The sequence below is a fragment of the Megascapheus bottae genome, chromosome 11 (genome assembly GCF_031878675.1).
Source record: "Megascapheus bottae isolate mThoBot1 chromosome 11, mThoBot2.hap1, whole genome shotgun sequence".
NCBI classification, from domain to species: Eukaryota; Metazoa; Chordata; class Mammalia; order Rodentia; family Geomyidae; genus Megascapheus; species Megascapheus bottae.
In genome coordinates, this window is record NC_143519.1 from 44,782,625 (window position 1) to 44,795,706 (window position 13,082).

The 13,082-nt window shown below is 40.0% G+C and overlaps 1 protein-coding gene across 3 annotated transcripts in view; it reads right to left on the reverse strand.

Moving 5' to 3' along the window:
- The window catches only part of Rcbtb1 (RCC1 and BTB domain containing protein 1), a 30,638-nt gene extending 28,489 nt beyond the window's left edge, over window positions 1-2,149 (reverse strand). For all 3 annotated transcript variants that reach the window (XR_016537107.1, XM_090342164.1, XM_090342163.1), the window contains exons 1-2: window positions 1,982-2,149; window positions 1,479-1,629 (exon numbers count right to left, since the gene is read on the reverse strand). Coding sequence is in view for 2 of the 3 variants with exons in the window: in XM_090342164.1 (XP_090198290.1) it covers window positions 1,479-1,629; window positions 1,982-2,107 (277 nt within the window). In the remaining variant the exon portion in view is untranslated. The remainder of the gene's footprint in view (window positions 1-1,478; window positions 1,630-1,981) is intronic.
- Window positions 2,150-13,082: the final 10,933 nt, after the last annotated feature.

Genomic DNA, 13,082 nt, shown 5'->3' on the forward strand with positions numbered 1-13,082 from the left:
GAAGCTCAGAACTGGTAAGCTTCCCACATGAATACAACTCCCAATATTCAGATCAGTGTAGCTTGCTTTTACCTGTGAACAGACAGCCAAGATCATCAGGCTCATCGTCAGCTCTGAATTGCTCCGACTTTGGAAAAAGTAAGAAACTGGGGGTGAAAATCAGTGGGAAGGGAAAGGGCAACTGGAGAGGATGAAAGTGATAAATATATCAAGGTGAACAAGTAGGGAAGGGGAGACTAAAACAACAATAATAGATGGGGAAAGTTTGATCATGATACAGGACTATCCTAAAACCCCTTTGTATAATATATACTAATTCAAAATTGAAAAAAAAAATTACAGAAAAAGAAAAGCCAAAAGTTGAAAGAAGCCGGGTACTGTAATCCTAAATACTCAGGAGGCTGAGATGTGAAGAATGCAGTGCAAAGCCGGCCCAGGCACTAAACCGTCCTTGAGACTCTTTATCTCTAATCACCAGAATACTGGCAGTGGCACTAGAGGTAGGGTGGTAGGCTTGAGCTGAAGCACTCAGGAACAATGCCCAGGCCCAGAATTCAAGTTCCACAACCAGGGGAAAAAAAAAAAAAAAAGAATTCAAGCAGAAGTAAGGCAACCACTGTACTATGCTCAACACCAGTTAAGACTCCTACTTAAGGACCAGCTCAGACTTCTCAGACACTTAGAGAAAGATAACATGGAATGGATCCATATATCAGTTAGCAGTACTCAGAATATTAATTAGCAAAGCAGCACCCAATGAAGCTTGATGCCTAGTCTAGACAGAGATGGAATACAATCAATCTCTGAAAGGCTAATCTCCTAGATCATCCAGCCAAATCCCAAGGCCCCAGCAAAAGAGAACAAAAGCTAATGGGTTTAAAATATAAAAGGAAGAAGTTATATGTAAGGAGCTTTCAGAATGTAGGTGGTCTATACTGCAGATAAATTACCAATTACCAAAGAAAACAAGTTTATTCTCCCGTACAGACCTTAGAGAAATGGAGAAAAAGGACAAGAATCTAGCCACCTGTATCTCCAATTATTGCAATGTAGCATCCTCATGAATGCCTGAGAATAAACTCATGAGTGCCCAAGAATAAACTAAGATTTCTTGACTCAAGATTTAGAAACCATACAAAGGAAGGAAAACCAGTATTGCCTGTTTATAAAAATACCAAAGTTACCTTGTGACTACAAATCCACTGAAACTGGAAAAGGTCACTTCCTTTGCTGTGAGCCAATCTCTTACAAGTTTGTAAAAGTAGTCTAAAAACTTCCCAAAGTTTTGCCTAATATGCCCAACATCCTGTGGCTATTCCACGGTAGCCTATGTGGTTAACCTCTGGCTGCTTTGTGTATATCCTTCAGAAATTAAGAAACAAGCAATCTGAAATTATTTGAAAAAGCCTTCATTTTTTGTCTCCCTTAGCTTTGAATTGCTCCATTTCCCACAAACTGAAAGCGATTGTTCCGTTTACCTTCAGTGCTGAGGAGAACATGGGGGCCACTCCCATAACTAAGGCTTTTAATTTTCTTGCCACATAATGCTTCCAGCTTCTTGGGCACAAGTGTGCTCTGGTTATCTCCAGTTCCTAGACAGTTACTATAGTTCAGTCCAAACACAAAGACCTAGAAAACAAATAGTTTTGTCTAGTACATCCAGATTCAAGTCACACTGAAAGCTCCAATGACTTCTCCACTCTGAAAATAACATACTCAAGTTCAATTTGATAACTTAGTAGGATAGACTGCTGACACAACTTAGTAGACTGCTGACATTACTTAAGTTTCACATCCTTATCTATACAATGAAGAGAGATAGCAAATCAAGATGCCAAGAGAGGAAGTGTATCAAAGGCACAATCTTCCCAAATTTCAAGTTCTCTTTACATCCTACCTTTTCTCTCCTTTGAATGCCATGATTTGAAACCCAACTCCACAATAAGCCCCAAAACTTAAGATCCAATCTCCAAAGTATTACCTCGTCATCATCAGTGACATACAGTGCTTCATTGGCTGAGGTGCCAAAGACACATGCTTTCCGAATAGATGATATTTCCTGAGGTGAAAGCAGACTGAAGATGGGCCACTTTCCTACATCCACCATGACTCTGGCTTCAAGTTATTTCTATAAACAAGCCATCTCTGCTGTATCAAATAGATGCCAAGAAAAAATTAATGCCTACCAAGCTAACTTCTAAATAAATAAATGCTAACAAAAATTTAATTCTAGATTAAATTACCTACCTTTGGTTAAATAAGTCACTCTTTTCCCAGTAATGTGTCCAATACTTCCTACGTTCAGATCTCGATTTTCCTGCAACAAAAGCACAATATACTACAACCACATCTTTGACTTGCCAATATACTAGTCAGTCTTGACTGTTATACACACATTAGCCGTTCATAAAGAGAAAACAGGTTACCAGAATGGAACTAGGACCTCTCCTCAGGGATGTTTAACTAGGGTATTTAGATAAAGTCAAAGATTATAAAACTACTGACTAATAGCAGGTTGCAGTAGCTCACACCTATAATCCTAGTTACTCCAGAGGCTGAGGATCAAGATTCAAAGCCAGGACAGAGACTCCTATCTCCAACTAACCTCTAGAAAACAGGAAGTGGGGCTTGGCTCAAGGGTAGGGTGATAGCTGTACCTCAGGGAAGGGCCCAGGCTGAGTCCAAGCCCCATGACCCACCAAAAAAAAAAAAAAAAAACCTACTAAAGTAGTCGGTTCTCATCTAGGAGTGTGTATATGTGCATGCATGATTGTGTTATAAAAATCAGAAACATTATTTGTACCCTCTCACACAACTATTCCCACCCACAAGTTAGTGAAACACCCTGAAATAACAGGAACATGACAGTCTTGTGACAAGTCTTCAAAGCCTAGACAAGGCAAAATTCTTAAAAAAAAAATTCACCAAAGATTTACAGAATATCATAAAAGTATTTATTCTAGTTCTAATTTCTCTTACCACATTGTATACATATAGAAAGGCTGTATTTCTGGGGCCGGGAGTTTGGTCTAGTGGTCAAGTGCTTGCCTAGCATTCATAAAGACCCGGGTACGATTCCTCAGTACCACATACATAGAAAAAAGCCAGAAGTGGTGCTGTGGCTCAGGTGGTAGAGCTCTAGCCTTGAGAAAGCCCAATGACAGTGCCCAGGCCCTAAGCTCACATTGAGAAAAGACAATGCAATTCACCCCAATCTTGGGCACATGTTCAAGAGCCCTGGGGGCTGGATCATACTGGGAATGAACTCAATTCCTATCATCCAGGGACATTCCCAATCAACACCAACTGGACAAGAAGGTTTGGTGCTCACCAGCTCCAAGCACTATATCACATATAATGAGGACCAAACATCACCAAATTGGGCTTTTTCCTGTCAATACAGACAGACTTTTCAAGCAACATTTTGAGTGTACTATGCATACATTGGGACACACAGCCTGTATGTCTCGTGTTTATATAGCAAGGACTAGAAAGGGGCAAATATAAATATATGTATATATATATGATTTCTAAAAATTGTTTCAAAGAATATAGAAAAGTAAGTCCTCTCTAACCCTAGCAGAGTTCTTGCTTAGCCTGAGGGAGGCTATGAGTTCAATCCCTACTACTACAAAACTCCTGTTAATAGTTGTGACTAATTGTGTGTAATTCCTTTCAGGGCCAGTATACAGACACAGAAGCATTGTGTGTGCATGTGCATGTGTGTGTGTGAAACAAAAGTACAATTTCTCCCCCCTGCTTAAAAGAACATCATGGAAATCATTCCAGTTTAACATATGTAAAACTAACTTCATTTCTTTCCAGTGGTACCATTTTACCAATTTAAACTTTTATTATTTCTGGACTTTCTCTGTAATTATGGCTGAAATATTATATAAATATAAATTTATATAAATATAAATTCATAAAAATAGAAATGCTAGGCTAAAATCTAATAGCATTGGTAATCTATTTTAGCACTGGTAGCTTTGTCAAACTATTTTCTAATGAAGATGTACTATATATAGTGTGTGTGTGTGTGTCATGGGGCTTGAACTCCACCTGGGCACTGTCCCTGAGCTCTTCAGCTCAAGGCTACCGCCCTACCCTGGAGCCAAGCCCCACTTCCCATTTTCTAGGGGTTAATTGGAGATAAGAGTCTCAGGTCCATTTGTGCCTGGGCTGGCTTTGAACCTTGATCCTCAGATCTCAGCCTCCTGAGTAGCTAGGATGACAGGCATGGGCCACCACGCCTGGCAAATATATTTTTATATTGACATATTAAAATATAAAATATATAAATTCATATATTTATACATACATAAATATATGGATTTATATATTTATGTATATATGCATATACATAATCACCATCGATGTAGAACAGCATTTGTTTACCCTTGATTTGAAGTGTTCTTTATAGCCAGACCCTGGTGGCTTACATTTGTATAGCTACTCAGGAAGCTGAAAACTGGAGAATCAAAAGTTTAAAAACCAGCCCAGGTTGGTGGGAGTGTAAACTCGTTCAACCACTATGGAAAAACAGGATAGCAATTCCTCAAAAGACTAAACAGAGTTCCCCTATGACCCAGCAATCCACTCAGGGGCATTTACCCAAATGTCCAGACACAAGGGCATACTAAAGCTACTAGCACAATGATGTTCAGTGCAGCAAAAATATGGAACCAACCCAGATGCCCCTCAGTAGATGATTGGTTCAAGAAAATATGGTACTTACACACAATGGAATTCTATGCTGCCATCAGAAAGAATGACATCACCCCATTCATAAGGAAATGGGAAGATTTGAAAAAAATCACATTAAGTAATCAAGACTCAAAGGAACATAGACTCCATGGTTTCCCTCATTTGTAATAATTTGTACATATCTAAGATTCTCCTAACAGAGGATCACAATAGCTCAAAAGTTATGAGAGTTTGGCCTAGTGGTAGAGTGCTCACCTAACATGCACAAAGACCCAGGTTTGATTCCTAGGAACCACATACATAGAAAAAACCAAAGTGGTACTGTGGCTCAAGTGGTAGGGCTTTAGCCTTGAGAAAGCCCAAGGACAGTGCTAAGGCCCTGAGTTCAGTCTCCAGGACTGGCAAAAAAAAAAAAAAAAAGCTATGTACATGGTCTTATAGGATGAAACTAAACAAAATGAACTCTTGGATATGGAAATAAGAGGTTTATCTTTGTGACTGTTGTTCTTAGTGTACTGTTATTTTTTTTTTTACTGTTTTTTTCCTCTTATGGTTAATCTCATGTGATTACTATATCTGACTTTGTTACCTGGTATACTGCATATACGTTTATTTGTGTATTTGAAATAGGGAAGGGGGAAAACAAGTCTAGTAGAGGGGTTGGGGGAAGGAAAGTAGGACAAAAACACAAGAAGTGGTAGCAAAGTTCAAGAAGTAGTGCACCCACTACCTGACTAATGTAATTATAACCCCTCTATACATTATCCCAACAATAAAATGCAATTAAAAACAAAAAACAAAACAGCCCAGACCAGCTTCAAGACTCCATCTCTTGCCAGGTACTAGTGGCTTACAGCTTACACCAGTAATCCTAACTGCATGGACTTAAAACTGCTGCAGTTCAAATCCATGCAGGTAGGAAAGTCCATGATACTCAACTCCAATTAATCACCAGAAACCATAAATGGAGATGTATAACAAGTGCTAGAGTGCCAGCCTTGAGTAAAAAATCTAAGAGACAGAACCTAGGCCCTAAGTTCAAGCTCAAACACACACACACATTCTCTCCCTCTCTCTCTCCTCCCTCTCTCTCTCCTCCCTCTCTCTCTCCTCCCTCTCTCCTCCCTCTCTCTCTCCTCCCTCTCTCTCTCCTCCCTCTCTCTCTCCTCCCTCTCTCTCCTCCCTCTCTCTCTCCTCCCTCTCTCTCTCCTCCCTCTCTCTCTCCTCCCTCTCTCTCTCCTCCCTCTCTCTCTCCTCCCTCTCTCTCTCCTCTCTCTCTCTCTCTCTCTCTCTCTCTCTCTCTCTCTCTCTCTCTCTCTCTCTCTCTCTCTCTCTCTCTCTCTCTCTCTCCCCCCCCCCCAAAGCCTGGCCCAGGTGGCTCACACCTGTAATCCTAGCTACTCAGGAAGCTGAGATCTGAGGATTAAGGTTCAAAGCAAGAATGTCCACGAAACTCTTATCTCCAGTTAACCAACAGAAAACTGCAAGTACAGTTAACCACCAAAAAAACAGAAGTAGCACTGTGGCTCAAGTAGTAAGAGTGCTATCCTTGAGATGAAGAGTTCAGAGACAGCACCCAGGCCCCGAGTTCAAGCCCACGACTGACAAAAAAAAGTTATGCCACCAAATGGACAAATTGATCAAGAAAATGTGGTATATATACACAATGAAATTATATTCATCCATTAAAAAGACTGTACCATTTGAAAGGAAATGGAAAGACTTGAAAAAAAAGTATATTAAGTGAAGCCAGACCCAGAGAGACATAAGATTATATGGTTTTCCTAGAATGTGCCCATAAATTTACAGGTAAACACTCTGGATGATAAGCAAGGGGTTACAAATGAATTAACTGAAGTGTAATAAGTTCTACAGAGAGCACAAATAGTATAATTATTTTAAAAGACAAAATCAGAGCCCAATAGTACCAGAAAATGTATACTTGCCACGAGGGGAGGCTGGGATAGGAAAGAAAGAGGAAGGAAGAAAATGCAGGCAAAATTTACTGAATGTACCACAGAATTGAGAAATATAAGGAAAGGGTTGTATTGAAGCAGGGCAGAGATACTGCAGTGGTGACACAGATCAAGATGCAGCGTATAAATAATGGTTAAATGGCAAAAAAAAAAAAATCAATACATAACCTAAAATTAAGATAAGGGAAGGAATAGAATGGGTTGGGAGGAGTGGGTGAGAATGCTGAAAGGGTGACATTGATCAAATGTACAGTATTCATATACTGCTTTGATGAATGGCAAATCCTTTTTACAACTACTTAAAGAAAAATATTCAAAAAATCAGCAAAACAAAAAAAATTCCCTTCAAATGGTTTGTCTTGCCTATTAAGAACAGATGGGGAAAGAAGCCACAACATTAAACATGCCTATTAGCAGGTAGATACAGTTTAAGAAAATCTAGAGGCATTATTTTCCTAGAATGTAAAGGTACATTACCATTTAAAACCATAAATTCTTCACATTACAGTTATTCTAAAACCACTATTTGGCACAGGTAAACCTGCCCTAAGGGTTTGGCAATCTCCCACATTATGGAGTAATTTTCATAATGGTTTACTACATGAGCTTTGTTTAACTAAGGCTAAATTACTTAAAGCTTTACTTTACAAGGCGTTTCTCCAAAGACACATAATTTAACAGTCAATAAAAAGCCAGCTCATCTATCTTAACATGTGTACACCCATCATAAAAGAATTGCCAGAAGAATTGCCAACAGTAGTGGTATAACAGAAGGGACCTAGAATACAAGACCTGTGCTTTAGAGCACACTTACTTTTAGCTCTTTTAGCTTTTAATTTTACTTTTAACCAGTCAATATGACCTGCCCTTACTTTTAGCTTTTAATTTTACTTTTAACCAGTCAATGTGACCTGCGCTTACTGAGACTAAATTTGTACTAGTTCTAAAACTTTATAATTTCATCCTAAAGGAAATTATACACTAGAGACCACAATGTTCACCAACTGATTATCTTGCAGCAAGATAATCAGGCAAAAACCTGTAAGCCAGAATAAAGAAATTAAAAATGTCAGGGACTTGACTTGTTGTAGACAATTAGGTAGCCTCACTTTTATTGCTTCATTCACTCTACGCAGCAATTTTTGTTGTTTTTGGTCAGTTGTGAGGTTTGAACTCTGGGCCTGGGTGTTGTTCCTGAGCTCTTCAGCCTGCGCTCTTCAGCTCAAGGATAGCACTCTACCACTTTGAACTACAGCACCACTTCCAGTTTTCCAGTGGTTAACTGAAGGTAAGAGTCTCTTGGACTTCTGTGCCTGGGCTGGCTTTGAACTATAATCCTCAGATCTCATCCTCCTGAGTAATTTGGATTACAGTTGTGAGCCACTGGCACCTGTTTTTTGGGGTTTTTTTGTTTGTTTTTTTTTTATTTTATTTTATTGTCAAGGTGATGTATAGAGGGGTTACAGTTACATTTGTAAGATAATGAGTACAAGCCAGGCACTGATGGTTCATGCACTAGCTTTGAGCCGAAGAGCTCAGGGACAGTGTCCAGGCCCAGAGTTTGAGTTTGAGTTCAAGTTCAAGCCCCATGACCAAAAAAAAAAAAAAAAAAGGTAGTGAGTACATTACTTACATTACTTTTTTTTTTTTGCCAGTCCTGGGCTTGAGTTCAGGGCCTGAGCACTGTCCGTGGATTTTCTCAAGGCTAGGGCTCTACCACTGGAGCCACAGCACCGCTTCTGACTTTTTGCTATGTATGTGGTACCAAGGAATTGAACCTGGGTCTTCATGCATGCTAGGCAAGCACTCTACCACTAGGCCAAACTCCCGGCCCTACTTACATTACTTCTTGAACATTGTTACCCCTTCCCATTTTTCTCCCACTTCCCATCCCCTAGCCCTTCCCAAGTTGTAAAGTTCATTTCCAACATATTGTCTTGTGAATATTGCTGTTACACTGGTTCACCTTTGTCCATTGTCTCATCATCTTGTTTTCCCCCTTCCCTAATTCAAACATATATACAGTACACCAGGTACCAAAGTCAGATACAGTAACAGGGGATAAACCATAAGGGGAAAAGCAAAAAAGAGGAAATAACCTCACATGGTACATTAAAAACAACAACCATAAATATAAACCTCTTGTTTCCATATCCTGGAGTTCATTTCACTTATCCTCATCCTATATGGCCATCTGTACATAGCTTTTTTTTTTTTTTTTTTGCCAGTCCTGGGCTTGAGCTCAGGGCCTGAGCACTGTCCTTGGACTTTCTCAAGGCTAGAGCTCTACCACTTGAGCCTCAGCACCATTTCTGGCTTTTTTCTATGTATGTGGTACCAAGGAACTGAACCTGGGTCTTCATGCATGCTAGGCAAGCACTCTACCACTAGGCCAAACTCCCGGCCCCTGTACATAGCTTTTGCTACTACCTCATAGGAATCTTATAAGGAAACAATAGTCCATTCTCAGCAGATGATGAACATGGCCCACAGGTGAAATGGCTGGACATGCCCATCTTGTAGCAAGTGGCACAGCCAGGATTCATACTGCAGCTGTGATTCTTACAGAAAATACAAGCCACCAATATGCGCCAGCATTTTTTGAAGTACTTCAAGTATAAATGTGCTGGGAGCACAATACCTAAAATGCCTCTACCTAGAAGTGCCTGGTTAAACTTCACAAAATCACTTATTCCTTTACTCTTCCAGCCACAAGCAGAAGGCAGGCCCAGGAAACCACACGTGACCTCTGTCCTCAGGAAGGCCATGACAACATGAGATACATCCTCAGGCTGTAGATACTGAAAATTGAAGTAAGGCATATCTTCATTATACCACACTTAACCTAGGTGGCTGGCTACATGAAAAGGCATCTCCAGAACAGCTCTCAAAAAGGGTTTGTGGAAGTTATCAATAGCCCAGGACACACTTTCCACTATAATTAAACAAATGGAATTCTTAACATGGGCATTTCCAACCTAAGAAGTACTGTATAAATGTGAATACCACCAAAATGTCTGATTAACTCAAAATTATCACTGTCTTCCTTATAATCTGATTAATCTGACAAAAGAGAAAAACTGAATTTATTAAATATCTCCAAACTATCCAACAAAAAGCCAGGCTATAGAAGCCATTCAAGTGTTAAGAGTACCAACCTAGCAAGTACAAGGCCCAGAATTAAAACCCCAAGAATGCAAAAAATAAGAAAAAATTTAAAAATTACAGGAAAAATGCAGACATAAATTAATGGTTGAAAGAAGATGGGAAATTTAAGCTGTTCAACAAGAGAAGAGATAGTTCTAGAAACGGAGTTTTAGACAGGTACTGGTGGCTTAAACCTGTAATTAGCTATTTAAAAGGAAGGCTAAGATAGAAGGATCCCAGTTTGAGGTGAACCTAAAAGACTGAGACCCCTTTTCAACCCATAGGTGAGCAGAGGGCATACATTATCCCAAGCTATATGGGAGGCTGAGATTGGATGATCATGAAACCAGCCAAAATCTGTGACCCCAGCAACAAGATGGCAGCTGAGAAGACACCTAAGAGAGAACTGATGACCTATCTCAAGAATAACTGGCAAGGGCCTGGAGTTGGGCCTAGTGCTAAAAGTGCTTGCCTAGCATGCAGGAAGACCTGGGTTCAATTCCTTAGTACCACATATGTAGAAAAAGCTGGAAATGGTGCTGTGGCTCCAGTGGTAGAGCGCTAGCCTTGAGAAAGCCCAAGGACAGTGCTCAGGCCCTGAGTTCAAGACCCAGAGCTGGCAAAAATTAAATAACTGGCAAAAGCCGAGTGATGCCTCACGCCTGTAATCCTAGATACTCAGGAGGCTAAGTTCTGAGGATTAAGGTTCAAAGCCAGCCCAGCACAAAAGTACCTGAGACTCTTATCTCCAATTAACTTCTAGAAAATGGGAAGTGGAGCTTGGCTCAAGGGATAGGGCGGTAGCCTTGAGCTGAAGAGCTCAGGGACAATGCCCAGGCCCAGGGGTAGGGTGGTAGCCTTGACCTGAAAAGCTCAGGGATGGTGCTCAAGCTGAGTTCAAGCCCCATGACCCATTAAAAAAAAAGAATCTGGCAAAAAACAGCAGTTATGGCTTAAGCGGCAGAGCATCAACCTAGAAAGAAATCCCTGAGATCAAATCCCAGTATTGCCAAAAAGAGGTTTAAAAATGATAAACTTTATGTTTTTTATATTTAACCAAATATATAAAATTCTTTAATCAAATTAATGATTCCAAAGAATTCATATCAAGGTTACATTAATAAACTCAAAAACAATTTTTAAAATTAGATGTAGAAAGCTTTCAGTCTCAAATATACTTTTGGAAAAATACAATTATATTAATTTTGTGATGGGGATATAAACTTAGATTAAGGATATTGTGAATGGAATATTTCTAAAAGAAATAGTTTTCCAATATTCCAATGCATATACCAATTCAAACTAGATCCAATGAAACTGTTAGGTCTCTCCAGGATTTAGCAGATAACAGTAAGAATGATGGTGTATAGTTAATGTGTCAGTCATTTTACAGAGTTCTGAAATACTTGACTAAGGCGATAATTTTTTGGTACCTTGTTAGTCATACTTACAACATAGTTTCTCATAAGTAATACTGATGTATTCATTCTGTATTCATGCATAATTAACAGGGAATTTACTTACTGGAAGCAAATAAAGCAAAAGAAGAACAGAAGAGGGATACCAGCAGAGATAGGATAAGAGTTTAATAACACTCTCAGAGCCAGTAGCATGGCCTACTGGTAGAGTGCTTGTCTATTATGCACAAAGCCCTGGGTTCAATTCCTCCGTACCATATACCCAGAAAAAGCTGGAAGTGGTGCTGTAGCTCAAGTAGTAGAATGCTAGCCTTGAGAAAGCCCAAGGATAGTGCCCAAGCCCTGAGTTCAAGCTCCAGGACTAGCAAAATAAAAAAAATAAAAAAAAATTTAAAAAAAAGCTGGGCCAGGAGTTTGGTCTAGTGGTAGAGTGCTTGCCTAGCATGTATGAAGACCTGGGTTCAATTCCTCAGTACCACAGACATAGAAAATAGCCAGAAATTGTGCTGAGGCTCAAGTGGTAGAGCTTCTAGCCTTGAGAAAAGTCCAAGGACAGTGCTCAGGCCCTGAGTTCAAGCCCCATGACTGGCAAAAAAAAAAAAAAAGGAAAAAAAGCTGGGAACCAGTGGCTGGCTACTCAGGAGGCTGAGATCTGAAGATCTCGATTCAGCCAGCCCAGCCCAGGCATGAAAACCCATGAGACCCTTATCTCCCATGAATCACCAGAAAACATAAGTGGTGCTCTGCCTCAAGTGATACAGCGTTAGCCTTGGACAGCACCCAGGCCCCAGAGTACAAGCCCCATGACTGACCAAAAAAAAAAATTTAACACTCTCCTCCACCTACACTTAGATTTCTATATTTTCTTGGGCACCTGAAAACATATCCTGTATCCTCACTGGACTTAGCCCTAAGTCTATTAGTACACAGATCAATAACCCATTCCCTGAGATGTCTTTTGTAGTTACAGAACTGGCCCTCTGAGAGCTTGTGGCATGAGGAAGAAAGGTTACTCTATACTCTGAAGTGCAAATTCAGCAGAACAAAGACCTTCCAAATTTAGAACTCTACATTTAGGAAGGCTAAGGAGCAGATCTTGCCAAGAGCACATCTATTTTACTTTCCCTCAGGAACCAAGTATTATGGGAGATTCAGAGAGGCTTTTATTTTACTGACATAGCAAAAATAAATATGAATATGTTGACAAGGTTTGGAAACCAGGAAATAAAGAGATAAACAAATAGTACAGGAAACATGGTTTTCATGAAATAGTCTTCATATTAAAACTGGGAATTTAGGAGTGACCTACAAGCACACAGTTTTCAGACAGACCCCAAGCCGCCTCCCTCCTTCTAACCAGAATGTATTTAGCACAAAAAAACTGACAATAGAGGGCTGGGAGTTTGGTCTTGTGGTAGAGTGCTTGCCTAGCATGCACGAAGACCTGGGTTCAATTCCTCAGTACCACACACATAGAAAAAAGCCAGAAGTGGTACTGAGACTCAAGTGGTAGAGCTCTAGCCTTGAGAAAGTCCAAGGACAGTGCTCAGGCCCTGAGCTTAAGCCCAGGACTGGCAAAAAAGAAAACTGACAATAAGACTTTCTCCCTATAAGCCTGTGTTCCGCTGACCTGCAATCTTTCTAAGGAACAGACACCACTTTTCAGAACTAGTTAGAACCAAGACTCTCACTCTGCTGGCGCTATAGGTTGGAAAAGCAACCCATCAATGTCAACAGTATTACCAACAATAAAATAGGTTATATTTATAGCTGCTGTGAGCTTATAAAAATTACTGCTTTTTCACAGTATTTTCAAAAGGAAAGCAGAAATGTC